The sequence below is a fragment of the Hyphopichia burtonii genome (genome assembly GCF_001661395.1).
Source record: "Hyphopichia burtonii NRRL Y-1933 unplaced genomic scaffold HYPBUscaffold_2, whole genome shotgun sequence".
NCBI lineage: Eukaryota > Fungi > Ascomycota > Pichiomycetes > Serinales > Debaryomycetaceae > Hyphopichia > Hyphopichia burtonii.
Genome location: NW_017963729.1, coordinates 1,484,863 through 1,498,432, shown reverse-complemented (window position 1 = coordinate 1,498,432; position 13,570 = coordinate 1,484,863). Strand labels below are relative to the sequence as shown.

The 13,570-nt window shown below is 36.1% G+C and overlaps 6 protein-coding genes across 6 annotated transcripts; 4 read left to right on the top strand and 2 right to left on the bottom strand.

The window, feature by feature from the left end:
* Window positions 1-14: 14 nt before the first annotated feature.
* Window positions 15-1,772, top strand: HYPBUDRAFT_156014 (asparagine--tRNA ligase; the record flags this gene model as incomplete). The annotated part of the gene is made up of 2 exons (XM_020222165.1): window positions 15-58; window positions 344-1,772. 2 exons carry the CDS (start codon window positions 15-17, stop codon window positions 1,770-1,772), a joined length of 1,473 nt encoding a protein of 490 aa, XP_020078080.1.
* Window positions 1,773-2,016: 244 nt separating this feature from the next.
* TIM9 (protein transporter) lies at window positions 2,017-2,546 on the top strand. The gene has a single exon (XM_020220909.1). It carries the CDS (start codon window positions 2,050-2,052, stop codon window positions 2,314-2,316), a length of 267 nt encoding a protein of 88 aa, XP_020078079.1. The 5' UTR covers window positions 2,017-2,049; the 3' UTR covers window positions 2,317-2,546.
* Window positions 2,547-2,760: 214 nt separating this feature from the next.
* HYPBUDRAFT_105491 (uncharacterized protein) lies at window positions 2,761-4,518 on the top strand (the record flags this gene model as incomplete). Its single annotated transcript, XM_020218412.1, has 2 exons — window positions 2,761-3,157; window positions 3,248-4,518. 2 exons carry the CDS (start codon window positions 2,761-2,763, stop codon window positions 4,516-4,518), a joined length of 1,668 nt encoding a protein of 555 aa, XP_020078078.1.
* Window positions 4,519-4,706: 188 nt separating this feature from the next.
* Window positions 4,707-8,090, top strand: HYPBUDRAFT_135943 (uncharacterized protein). The gene has a single exon (XM_020219592.1). The coding sequence runs from the start codon at window positions 4,827-4,829 to the stop codon at window positions 8,010-8,012; it is 3,186 nt and encodes a 1,061-aa protein (XP_020078077.1). The 5' UTR covers window positions 4,707-4,826; the 3' UTR covers window positions 8,013-8,090.
* A 120-nt stretch (window positions 8,091-8,210) lies between these two features.
* Window positions 8,211-10,361, bottom strand: MNN26 (Mnn26p; the record flags this gene model as incomplete). Its single annotated transcript, XM_020222164.1, has 1 exon — window positions 8,211-10,361. The coding sequence occupies one exon, from the start codon at window positions 10,359-10,361 to the stop codon at window positions 8,211-8,213; it is 2,151 nt and encodes a 716-aa protein (XP_020078076.1).
* A 1,234-nt stretch (window positions 10,362-11,595) lies between these two features.
* On the bottom strand, window positions 11,596-12,936 carry HYPBUDRAFT_156010 (Saccharopine dehydrogenase; the record flags this gene model as incomplete). The annotated part of the gene is made up of 1 exon (XM_020222163.1): window positions 11,596-12,936. The coding sequence occupies one exon, from the start codon at window positions 12,934-12,936 to the stop codon at window positions 11,596-11,598; it is 1,341 nt and encodes a 446-aa protein (XP_020078075.1).
* Window positions 12,937-13,570: the final 634 nt, after the last annotated feature.

Sequence of the window (13,570 nt, the reverse complement as noted above, 5' to 3'; positions counted from 1 at the left end):
TCGGTCAAACAAAAATGGGTGAACCCCATAGAGTCAACTTTTGCAATAATATCCTCGAGTTTGTCTACAGCATGGGAGACGTAGTCTCCACTGTGACTATGGTGGGAATGCATCTTGAATTGGGTCTATATAGGGAATTAGATTGTTCGGTTATCTCAGTAGTAAATTACAGATTTTTCAAAAACGAGGATCTAATAATAAAAAAAAAAAAAAAAAATAACAATCAGAAGGATTCTTCCCAAGATATATAGATACCTTAAATGATAAAATTGCTAACGAGGCCTCCAGTGGCGAGAGTAAAACGTGTCCCATGCTCTTCTCGAGGTTTGGGTACCATACTTAGCCCAACAATAAAGGAGCTATTGTTGAACCCACCTAAGAATGATTCGATCGTATCAACTCAAGGCCATATAAAGTCCATTAGACAATTTAAGAATATCGGATTTATAGATTTGTCCGACGGATCAACCTATCTGAGCCTAAGTATCGTTATAGGCAATCCAGAGTCGGCATTCAAGCAGAATAGGTATCAAGTTGGACAAAGTATATCAGTCAAAGGATTATGGAGGGATTCCCAGGGGACTCAAAAGCATGAGCTAGTTTATGACCCTGAAGAAAATGGACACTCTTTGTCTTTGATAGGAGGAGTCACAGAGAGCTATCCTATTCAAAAGAAGAGTCAGACATTGCAGTTTCTAAGAACATTACCAACCTTGAGACATCGTACATCGACTTTAGCTGCAATATTAAGGTTTAGATCATTCATGGAATCCAAAATGAATGACTTTTTTGAATCGGAAAGTTTTGTCAAAGTTTCGCCTCCCCTAATTACCAGCTCAGACTGTGAAGGAGCAGGTGAACAATTCAAAGTCGAACCATTAAACAAGCCGGTTGCAAAAGACAAAGAAGAGGACTTATTCTTTGGTAAGAACACTTATTTGACAGTCTCTACTCAGTTGCACTTAGAAGTATTGGCCCAATCATTGAATAGGGTATGGACTTTAACACCATGTTTCCGTGCAGAAAATTCAAATACAAATAGGCACTTGAGCGAATTTTGGATGTTAGAAGCAGAGATATGCTACATTTCTGATGTTCGTCAATTGACAGCATTTACAGAAGCAATGTTGCGGTATGTTACTGTTTCCATTAGAGATAAAGCCGATTCAATAAACTCAAGCGGGAATTTTGATGATTTAATAAATTCAAGATTCAATAAGCTGGATATTGAAAATATCACCAATCGCTGGTCCACTTTATTATCCGATAAACCTTGGCCTACCATAACGTACACCGAAGCAATTGATATCATTAATAAAGTTAAAAATAAGGGTAGACTGAAGGGTAGACTAAACTGGGGTGACTCAATTCAAACAGATCATGAAAAGTGGCTTGCTGGTGAACACTTTAACTCGCCGGTATTTATTACCGACTACCCTGCCAGTGAGAAACCATTTTACATGCCACCTTCTACGGACTTCAATCCAGAAAGACCCACCGTTGCATGCTTTGATTTGATCGTACCAGGAATGGGTGAATTGATCGGTGGTTCCATGAGAGAACACCGCTATAACGAGCTTGTAGCAGAAATGAAGCGTCGTAACATGGATATCGAAGAAATGGATTGGTACTTATCTACAAGACTCAACGGTAGCGTACCGCATGGTGGATTCGGTATGGGTTTTGAAAGATTAATATCTTACTTGGGTGCAATGGAGAATATCAAAGACGTTATTCCGTTCCCACGGGCACCGCAAATCTGCCACTGCTGATCCACCAACTCATTGTAAATAGTGTATATAGTAATTCATCTTCAAGCATTAATAAACTATTAATACCATTAACTATTAAATACTGCAAATCAAAGCAGCAGCAAATCCGTACCTCTCGCTCTCTTGATTAAGTAATCAAAAATAAATAAAAAAAAAAAAAAAAAAAAAAAAACTTCAATTGCTCGACGAGTTGAAAAAGCTTCAAATCAGAAATAGCTTTTTGTTTCTAACAGTAGCATAGTACCTTATTTAGAACTAGTCAATAAATACCACCAAGATGGATCAATTAAACGTTAAAGAACAACAAGAATTCCAACAAATCGTTGAACAAAAACAAATGAAAGATTTCATGAGATTATACTCCAACTTAGTCTCAAGATGTTTCGAAGATTGTGTTAACGATTTCACTTCTGCCAACTTGACTACTAAAGAAAGTGGTTGTATCAGTAAGTGTTCTGAAAAATTCTTGAAACACTCTGAAAGAGTTGGTCAAAGATTCCAAGAACAAAATGCCTTGTTGATGCAAAATTTGCAAAAGCAATAGATTCCTCCCTAATGATTATCAAGAATGCCAATAGAATTCTTATGTAACGATATAATTATACAAGCCATCGAGGAAAGTCCATGTTTGACCATTTGGGCTCTTTTCCTTGAGGCTGCTTTGTTCATTCTGTGCAGCCGTTTTCTCTTTTTTTTTTGAATTTTTGAATAAGTTCTCCTACACTCTGTACATATTTAGAACTTATATCCCAATATACATATAAGATATTACCAGACTACCCAGTATTGTTCACTGTTCGTAGGTTGTCTGTCCGGCTATGTATTCAAATTTGCCACTAAGGTTAACGGTTCGAAGGTTGGGGCAATAGAATTTTTCAGAGAAATAGAAAAAAAGAAAAAAAGCGAAAAACTAGTCCAACTCTAAACAAACAACAAAGTAGATTTATCATTATAGCTGTACGTTAGAGTTTACCCGAATATCGAGATTATGGTTGAAATATCGCTACGAAAGGATTTGTACCCAGTATTTATTGCTTCTATCATAAATAAGAGTCTAAAAGGGTTAAAAGAAGTTAGACAACTGTCAGAACTAAATATCAAGATTTTTTTAGCAGAGTTGAATAAACTTGCACTTTCTTATAGCGATAAATATGGCTATAAGGACTTGAATGAGATCACGCAAGAAGAATTGTCCAAGGTTATACAGAGTACTGAATTCAACAAGTTTGTCAGTATACTGGACGAGAAATTGAAGGTTGAAGTTTTACCTGAAGCTTATGAATCACAAATATCGAATATAATAGTCGATTCGGCTTATAATCACTCCCTGAATATACTCAAGGCTATCAATGATTTGAAGTCGGTTTATAAACATCATATTGATTGTGAAAAGAAGGCACCTGAAGAAACTGACAACAAACAACAGACCCCAGAAACTGAAGCTGAGCCTTCTGATAACACAGAGCAGGAAAAAGATGAAAGCAGGGCACAACCCGAGTCTAAGGACAAGTCAAATTCCGTGGCAGATGAAGAATCGAAAGATGTAGAAATGGAAAGTGCGGAGGAGGAAAATGAAGTCAATGCTACGGATAAAGAACACGAAGAAAAGCAAGAATCTTATAGTCAAGATGAAGTGACTAATGAACCTCAAACGAATGATCATAAAGCATCAGTGGATGAGGTGGATAAAAAAGATGATAATATAGCCATAAGTGATAAGAAGGATCTCGAGATAACCGACTCAAAACGAGAAGATGGCGCTGAAGCTGGTAACCAAAATGTCTACAAACAAGACGATAAAGAAAAGGATGAAAGAGAGGATAATGAAGAGGATAATGAAGAGGATAATGAAGAGGATAATGAAGATGATAACGAAGAGGATAAAGGAAAAGATTCGAATATTGATGATTCCGAAAACGACAAAAAGCCATCTCAAGCTGAATCCGACTCTATTCATGAAAAACTTGAATCACCGAAGGATGATGCAGATAGTGTAACTAATGAGGATCACAAGGAGAACGACCAAGGCTCACAAAATACTGTATCAGAAGCTCAGATTAAAGACAAGGATCAAATTGAAGCAAATGACCAAGTTAATGAAGATAATCTCATTGAAAAAGATGATCGAGTCAAAGAAGACAACCAAATTGAGAAAAAGGATCAAAATCAAGATGAAGACAGTGAAGATGTAGAGGAAGAAGATGTCGATGACGATGATGAAGAGGACGATGATGACGATTCAGACTCTGATGATGATGACGGCCATATTCGTGAAATTAAGCGTACTGAAAGACAAAGAAAAGCTGCACAAAGAAAAGCTTTGCTAGCCAAAGAATCTCTAACCCAGACCGGTCGCAAGCGTTCTATCTCACCTTCTGCTCCTAATCCACAGCAACATAAAAGATTTCAACATATCGCTGTTAATCTTATCAATAATATACAAACGCATCGTTTTTCATCCCCATTTTTAAATCCTGTCAATAAAAAAGATGCTTCAGACTATGAAGATATCATATACCAACCAAAAGACTTGAAAAGTATACTTAAGAATATCAAACTGAAAGCCGATTCGCCTCCCTATAAAACAATAAAGGACCTAGAAAGAGATATCATGCTAATGTTTGCTAACTGTATCATGTATAATAGATCTGATACCGACTTGGTCGAACTTACCAAAAGTATGAAAAACGACGTCAGGGACTCGTTCAAAATGTTTGAAGATGCTGCTTCAGACATAAATAAGTAATTTACATTATGTATATATAAAAGCAATACAAGTTTTATACCTTTCGATGGTTGTCAAATCGATTTTTGCAATTTATAAGTCGTTCTTTACATAAGCAGAGGCGATGAAAACTTTTTCAGCACAAAAACAAAATTTTAACTTGAGCATTTGATAGACCTTCAAAAGCGCCACTAATAAAGGTTTATGGACTAGAATATCATATATTTCCCGTCTGATTTCTTCATTACAACATCATAAGTAGGATAATATTCTCGGTGAAAGTGAATTTAATCAAATATTTTCGAAGATTCGCGAGGATTAAATCAACAATGCCATCATCTTTTGTTAAATACTCATCTTTTGATGTTGATTATGCCCCTGCTAAGGTAACAAAATGGAGATCTGAAAGAACTGGTTTACAACTTGTTTATATTAACCAGCCGTCTCCAATTGTCAATGGGTACTTTGCGGTAGCCACAGAAATCCCCGATGATTCAGGTTGTCCTCATACATTGGAGCATTTGATTTTCATGGGATCAAAGAAGTATCCATACAAAGGTTTATTAGATACTTTAGGGAATAGATTGTTCTCCACCACCAACGCTTGGACCAGTGTCGATCAGACTGTCTATACTTTAACAAGTGCTGGTTGGGATGGTTTTAAAGCATTATTACCAGTTTACCTCGACCATTTACTCTCTCCAACTTTAACTGACGAAGCATGTTTAACTGAAGTCTACCATGTTGATGGAAAGGGTAAAGAAAAAGGTGTTGTATTCAGTGAAATGCAAGGTATTGAAAGTCAATCCTGGTTTGTTACTTTTCTCAACATGCAAAGGAAATTATATGCCAAAGATTCTGGTTATTCATCAGAAACTGGTGGTTTAATGTCTGAATTACGTCACTTGACCAATGATCAAATAAAAGAATTCCATAAAAGCTCCTATAGGCCAGACAACTTATGTATAATTATAACTGGTTTTGTTGACGAATCCGAACTTTTGAATATCGTCTCTGGATTTGATAGTGAATTGGATCCATTGCCATCTACTCCAAATAAGAGACCATTCCTCGATTCCAAACACGATGAGCCTTTGAGCAGTACCATTATTGAAGAGGTTGAATTTCCTGAAAAAGATGAATCAATGGGTGAAATTGTAATCTCTTGGATTGGTCCTCGTAGTGATGACATGCTAGTAAATTTGGCTGTTGATATGATTGGAGCTTATTTCAGTGATAGTCCAATTTCCTTCTTCAACAAACATTTGGTTGAAATTGAAAATCCTCTAGCCAATGAAATTGATTATAACACTGACGATTATGTCAGAACTACCATGAATTTTAGCATTGGTTCGATTCCTACAGAACATTTGAAATTGGTTGATACTAAAGTAAAAGACATTATTAAAGAGCATACAACAGTAGATAACTTTGATTTAAACTACATGAAGCAAATTTTACATCAACAAAAATTAAAATTTGTTTCTTCTACTGAAAGATCTGCTCAAATTTTTGCTAACGTATCAATAAATGAATTTATTTATGGTAATAAAGATGGAAAGGATTTAGAAAGATGGCTCAAATCATTAGAAGATTTTGAAGCTTTGGAAAAATGGTCATCGGAAGATTGGACCAGTCTCATCAAAAAGTATTTTGTTGAGAATCACTCAGCAACCATTTTAGGTAAACCATCTTCCAAATTGAACAAGTCTTTAAAGCAGCAAAATAAGGACTTCTTAAGACAGACAAAAGAAAAATTTGGTGAAGAAGGTTTGAAAAATTTACAAGAAAAGTTTGACCATGCACAAGAAGTCAATAACAAGTCGATCCCTGAAGATATAATCAAGCTGTTTGATAGACCTGACCCTGCAAAAATTCAATTCATCGATACAGATTCATTCAAAGCAGGATCAAATACTCTCGATTTCCCATTATATAAGTCTGATGATGAATTCAATCAAATTTTATCAAACGATACACCAACAGGTTTCCCATTATCATTTCATTTCGAGCATTACAAATCTCAGTTCACCACTGTTCATTTGATTCTGAGCTCCACCACTGTTGATAAAGAATTATTAAAATATATGTCAGTATTAGAAGAGATTTTTGGTTTGTCTGTTCAAACTCCTGATGGCCAATATATTCCATATAATGATGTCATCTCCCAAATAAATAATGATTTAATCGAATTTCAATTAGATAATGGATTTGATGGTCAATTCTATGAATTGATCAATGTCAAAGTTAAATTTGAAAATCAAAACTATGCAAAAGCAATTGATTGGGTTTTAAAAATCTTAAAATATTCTGTTTTCGAAGAATCAAGAGTCAAAGTCATTATTGAGAAAATCATCAATTCATTACCTGAGAAGAAACGTAACGGTGAATTAATGATGTACTCATCACAACTTCGTACATTATACACTGACGATAGCATAAGAAAAGCACAAGATTCTATTAATACTGAGTCTTTCTATAAAGAACTTTTAACAAAGATTGAGAATGGCCAATTTAAAGACATTGAAAATGACTTAAATCGATTAAGATCTCAATTATTCAATTTAGACAATATTAAAGTTGTTGTGATAGGTAACGCTAAAGCGTTGCCCCAACCAATTTCTACTTGGACTAGATTCGTTGAAGCATATAATAGTGACAGCACTAATAACAAAAAAGGTTTAGATTTCGTTTCAAACTTACCCCGTGCATTTGAATTTCATTCCGATATTGGTGAAGCTTGTAAGCAAAGAGCATACATTACAACAGTTTCATCGACTGAATCATCATATTTAGCTGCATGTACTCCAATCCCCAAAGACTATTTCAATAAAGATATATATTCAATTTCACTTGCTTGTGAATTCTTGCGTGCTTTGGAAGGACCACTTTACAGGGGTATCAGAGGTACCGGATTAGCATATGGAGCAAGTGTTCGTCAAACTGTTGAAACAGGATATCTTAGTTTCTCAATATACAGAGGAGCAGATGTTCAACAGGCATGGATTGCGGGTAAAAAAGCTATTGAAGATTATGCTAATGGTACCCAAAAAATTGAACAACTTGATCTCCAAAGTTCAATTGCAGGTATCGTCAATGGAGTTGCAGAGGCAGAAAGTAATGCTTATGATGCTGCAGCTGGTAAGTTCAATGATGATATTTTAAAGAAAAGAGGACCCAATTTTATTTATAAGTTTATTGACAAACTCAACCAAGTTACTACCGAAGACGTGGTATATGTATTGAAAAAGTATTTTATTCCTTTATTCAGTCCTGAAAGTTCTTTATTATTTGCCTGTGTTCCACCAACTAAATCGGATGGTTTCACTAAGTTCTTACAAGAAACGGGATATCAAGTAAGTGTTGAAGAAATCGGGGCTGGCGAGCCTGGTGAAGAAGCTGGTGGATGTTGCTCAGGAGACGATCACGACCATTCTGGTGAAGAAGATAGTGGAAGTGAAACTGATTCTGATAGTGAATCGGACAGTGATAGTGAAATAGAGGAAGCTGATTAGAAAGTCAAGTATTATTATTAGTAGTCAATAGACAATAGAATAGATAGTGAAAGTGTAGAATATAATCATACTACAAACACAAAATATTCAAAATGACAAAAATGCTTATTTAAGATAAATGAAATAGAAAATAAATGAAATAAAAAGATAAATGAAATAAAAAAAATTGAATATAGTCTATAAGATGTATTAAGTAGATTATTTTTTGGTATCTGGGAAAACCAAATACTTTAAGTTTCCGGCTTTCAAATCTTTTGAATCCTTTTTCAAGAAATCAACAAATTTCGATACTTTATCACAAACTTGCAGTTGAGGCATTTTAGCAACGTTATCCCAGAAGCTTTGCGATCTGATACCATGACAGGCGATCCATTTTGAAATGGTATGAAATTTCAATTCCCAATCTGTTTTACTGAATGAGTCTTTATATGCATCAGGTAATCCTAAGGATCTGTGTTTGAAAACACCTTCATATCCATCTTGAGCGGAGTCTAATACGGGGTTGACTTTAGCACCATGGACGTGTAAGAAGAAGACATCTGGCATTTGATAAGTAATTAATCCTGCGCTATCTTTACCATCGGATTTTATTATTTGTTTTTCCTTTTTGAAATCATCTAATAATTTTTGAGTGTATGCATTTGCCTGGAAAGGCCATAATCTAGTATCTAATTTTTTTGATTTTAACCAATCTTTCCAATCATTAAAGAATTTAAGATTTTGTTGAGGATCGGCTTGGACAATTGTTGTTTCTTTAAAAAATCCATCATCTCTTCTATAACCGGCTAACCAAGAGTCATGATTAACAACATGATAAGGTTCATTTAAAGCGTGTAAGGCAGGAACAAAAGTTTCACGATCACCTTCACCGGGGACACCAAGATGTAATAATCTATAATAATGAGAAGGACCATAAATATTATAATATAACGTAAGAATTAAACTTCTCCAATGGAAATGACGAGAAAAGACCAATTGACCAGATTCCACGGACATTGATGGAGGAGCTCCTTCTAAATCATGTAAGCTAACTTTTTTATAATGATCTTGTTTCAAGTAATCTATATAGGAGGCATCATTTGCAATACCATCACGATGAATTGGATGACCTAATTTTATATTTGCAATTTCATAATATTGAGGAGCCACTTGTTTATGCCAAATATCTGGCCATAAGACGAATTTAGTATTTAAGAAAGGATCCAGTTCAAATAAAGTGTCTACGTTTTTAAGGGGTAAACTATCAGCATCTAAAGCAATAACGTTATCAAATCTTGAAACCAAGAAACCCAAAACTTTCATTTGAAATTTTTTCAAATTTAATTTTTTCAATAAATCACTACCAATTTCATTTTCGATAATAATACAGTGGGCATTGAATTGATTTGGTAATAAATTTTCACAAATGTCTTTATCGTATTCCTCTTGAGTATTTATAATGACTTCAATTGGTAATTTTGAACCCATTTCTCTAATTTGGCCAATTGTGACAAGAGCACCGGGGAAGTAAATTCCACCACCACTGATCATGATACCATTACCATGAGCAACATGGCTTGGAGGAGGAGGTAATTCTTTTAATAATCTTAACAAATTTTCGTGTTTAGATTTCAAATCGTTAAATTTATCTTCTTTTAAATGAATATGAGAACGTAATTTTTCTTCAGAATATGGAGGAACAACATCACGGTAAAATCTACCAATTAAATCTTCTCCTCTTTCCTCATCTGATAACTTATCTGATTTTGGACCATTTGCTAATAACAAATCTTCTATAATATAACTGAAATATTTTTTCTTATTAACAAATTCGTCTAATTTGGTATCAATTTTTGATTGTAAATCAAAATTCGAATCTAACGCTGGGATTTCATTAATCACTTCTTTAAAACTTGAGATAATCGAAAAATCTTTCAAAACGTCTTTATGTTGTTCGATATAATCAGTTTTCAAATTTTCGATTAATTGATACGAACGAACTTGTTCATCAAAATATTTTTTGGAATAAAGTTCATTAATAGAGTTACGTAATTCGTTTTTAAATTTTGGTTCGTACTCCTTCTCAATAGAAGCCTTCAATTCACTGGTATACTTTTTTTCATACTTGGTCTTGAGCTCCTGCTTCAACTTTTCCAATATATCCTGCTGGTGAGTTTCCGTAATCTCCTTGGTCAAGGAATCAATATAGTCCTGAGAGTCAACTTGATCAATGTTATTTTGTATGGCCTTATTGCCAACTGTATAACTTTCCAAATGAGATGATACTTTATTTGGTACCGATTCGTTATTAGCTCGGTATAAAGCAACATTGAAGATGATCGTCACCGCTATAAAAGCCAATAGGATCATAGACAACGGTGATACACTTCGTCTTGGTATTAACATCCTCTCTTTACTAGCTAAAAGCTTGTCTATTGTTTAAAACGGTTACGTAATTGTAGAAGATAACGTCAAAAGATCAAAAGAAAAAAAAAAAAGTCAAAAAAAACCCAAAGAATGAATGAAAAAAGGTAGAAACAACTTACCTTCCTAGCACCAACCAGTAGTCCTTCTAAACAGACTTACAACTAGGCCAAAGGATAAAATTTATATGTTGGAAAAAATTAATTAGAAAAATTGAGTTTTTATATATAGATCTGCAGAAGAGGAAAAATTCATATAAACAAAAAAAAAAAGAAAGAAAAAAAAAATGTAATTCCAAAAACTGATAGACATCCAATTTAAAAGGGAAATCCAAAGGGAAATCTGCTGTTTCGGTTTCAGGTGAACCTCCGTTCGAGTGTTCGGGAAAGCACGTAGATCTGGACGGTGGCACCCTGCTGCTGGCCCCTGGCACTGCAGCCATGTTGATCTTGGGATATATGTCCGCTCTCATTGGATCCGAGTAGGTCGTTTGACGGGATTGATACAGCCATCCTTCACGCAGGCACCCAAACCGTTGGACAGATTATCCCGTCCCGCACACCCCCCGTACACCGTTTCTGTTCAATACTAGAGCACTACCTCTTGCTGACTTGGGTATGGAACGAATCTTCAATTAATTCCTTTTGATTGTTTTCCTGAAACCCATAATATAACGCTTTCGCAAAAAGGGCTATGGGGATCTAACCACGAACCACGTTTGGGGCTATTATCAGTAATTATTATTTGCAATTAGTATGCGAAGGTTCTTAAAAGCTCTTGTGCCAATTGAAATATCAATGTACTGGTCCTAATACCTTTGGGTATGGGCTCTTTCTCGTAATAGCCCTAAACCTGGCATGCTGGTGAAACATTTTGTACCACTAAACAACCATGGTTTGGAGTATCGCCATTTGACGTTTTTTGACGTTTTCGATTTCTGTCACCTCATCATTTTGTGTAAAAGAAACAAAAACAATTATCATCGCCTGCTCACGTGCGCTACGTCCTCTGGACGCTTGGGGAAGACAGCCGTGTGGCTACCCTGGGTGGTTGTAAGAGCTTGGGGTTCATGGGGAGGGCTTTACGTACGGAATTTCGAGATATCCCGTTGGTTGGGTTTCGCTACAATTGCAGGTTGCGCAACCTGTAAAAACCGGTACGGGTTACGATTTTGCAGCCATCAAAAGTTTATTGTTTTCTCAGCTAAGGATATACCATATTTATCTCTTAAGGTTTCCCTGAGAGGATCATTGATTTCAGAGGACATTGGTGCGAGGAGGCCCGGCTTGCTGATGGTTTCGTCCAAAATTTGCTGAGCTGCAACTGCACAGGGGGTACCGACTAATTTTGCCATAGCAGAGTAACCCTTCACGTCACCGTATTCAACCAAAGTAGAGGTCCTGGTTTCTTTGGAGCCATCAGCCCATTGGATACCAAACTTGTGCTGCAAGCAAACCATATCCCGTTCGCCTTCCTTGTATTGCATTAGTTCTTCCAAGGTTTCGCAGAAAGTGTCTAGTGGGTTTCCCCTGGCGGTGATGGGAGTATCCGAGAATAGTCCGAGCCATCTCAACCCACTGAGCGTCCGAGCTTTATCTTGCTCGTTGGCGAAAGTGGTGAGTGACTCGATTCTGGAAATAACGGCGGACTCGTCAGAGTTTTGCGCTCCAACCAAAATGGAAATGGCTTCTTTCCATGGAATTGGCTTGGTAAACGCTTCAGAGCCATTGTCAGTTAGGATTCCAATGTCGATTAGAACTTGGATAAACTCCGGGAATCCTTGGAACCTTAAATTCCCCCTTATGACCGTTTCAGCTTCGGGGATGTTATACAAATCTTTATAAGCAGTTGAGTCTCGATTAGGATAAGCAACAAAGGCAAATCCGGGATAGATGAGGTAGGGCTCAGCAGTAGCCATCAAATCTTTGAATTCAACTTGCTGAATCTCGCCATTTTGCCAGTATCTTGCAGTATTTCTTAAAGCCAATATCACTCCCCTTGGGGACCAAGAAAATTTAAGTCCTAGTGGATTATCGGAACTTTCTGGTGCTGGTACGCCACCACAATATGAATGGAACGACTTGATTTGCCCTGCTTGTTGATGAACTTCCTCGATCGTTTTAACAGCATATAGATGATCAATACCGGGGTCCAAACCTATTTCATTCATCACAATAATTCCCGCATCTTCAATCTGCTTTTCCAAAACCTTTAATTTAGGACTGATATAAGAAGTAGTAACTACATGTTTTCTCGTCTTAATAGCAGCCTTTACGACATTGACGTGATAAACATATGGAATTAAAGAAATTACCAAATCAAACTTAGCTATTTCTGATTCCAAAGCATCTTCATCTGTAGCGTCTAATGAAATTGCTTCGGCATTTGTGCCAGCCATTTCTTTAGCCTTGTTTAATGTTCTGCAGGCTACTGTGACTTCAACATCGGATGTTTCAGCTAAAATATCAACGGTTGGTTTGGCAACAAACCCAGAACCCAATAAAAGTACTTTCTTAGTCATTCTCTGCTATAGGGAGACTAAACAAACTGAAATCGTTGACCCTGGTTTACTTTTATAGGATTCAAATTGTTGAAGTTGTCGGCAAAATTACCATTTGCAATCGGAGGTGGTAAACTGCGCATAGTTCTAATCCCTTTTTTTTGCAATCATTTTTATTTAAGACAGATATGAATGGATATGCTATAAGAATAACCAAGAGAAAGCAACGGGCTATTGTGCTAAGTCCTTACATTTCAGAACAACATCGGTAAATGGACTAGGCAAGCGAATTGGTAAACAACCCGACTAGCAAACTGGCAAGCAAACTGAAAGACACTGGAAAGACTATCTAGATGATTTCAGTAGTGGTTATCTTTCGGCTACGACGAGTTCAGCCGCTTTGGGAAATGATAGGCATCATCAACTGAATAAACGTAAAAGTCGAGTTATTAAAGTCACTTGCCACTAGGTTTAGCTTTTTGTTTTTTGCCTCTAATCGCCCTTGCTTTCGTCCCGAGACTTTTAAATCCAATCCTTCTAATTCATTCGCCTATTTGCTCAGCTATGATTTACGTAATTGGTATTAGTTAGACGTCTTTGTTGTCTTTATTTTATGCTGTCTTTATACATTTTGAATATCGGTCACGTGATTTTT

Bases quoted from the DNA above. Each gene is read 5' to 3' on its own strand.
- TIM9 (XM_020220909.1), top strand. From the start codon at position 2,050: ATGGATCAATTAAACGTTAAAGAACAACAAGAATTCCAACAAATCGTT.
- HYPBUDRAFT_135943 (XM_020219592.1), top strand. From the start codon at position 4,827: ATGCCATCATCTTTTGTTAAATACTCATCTTTTGATGTTGATTATGCC.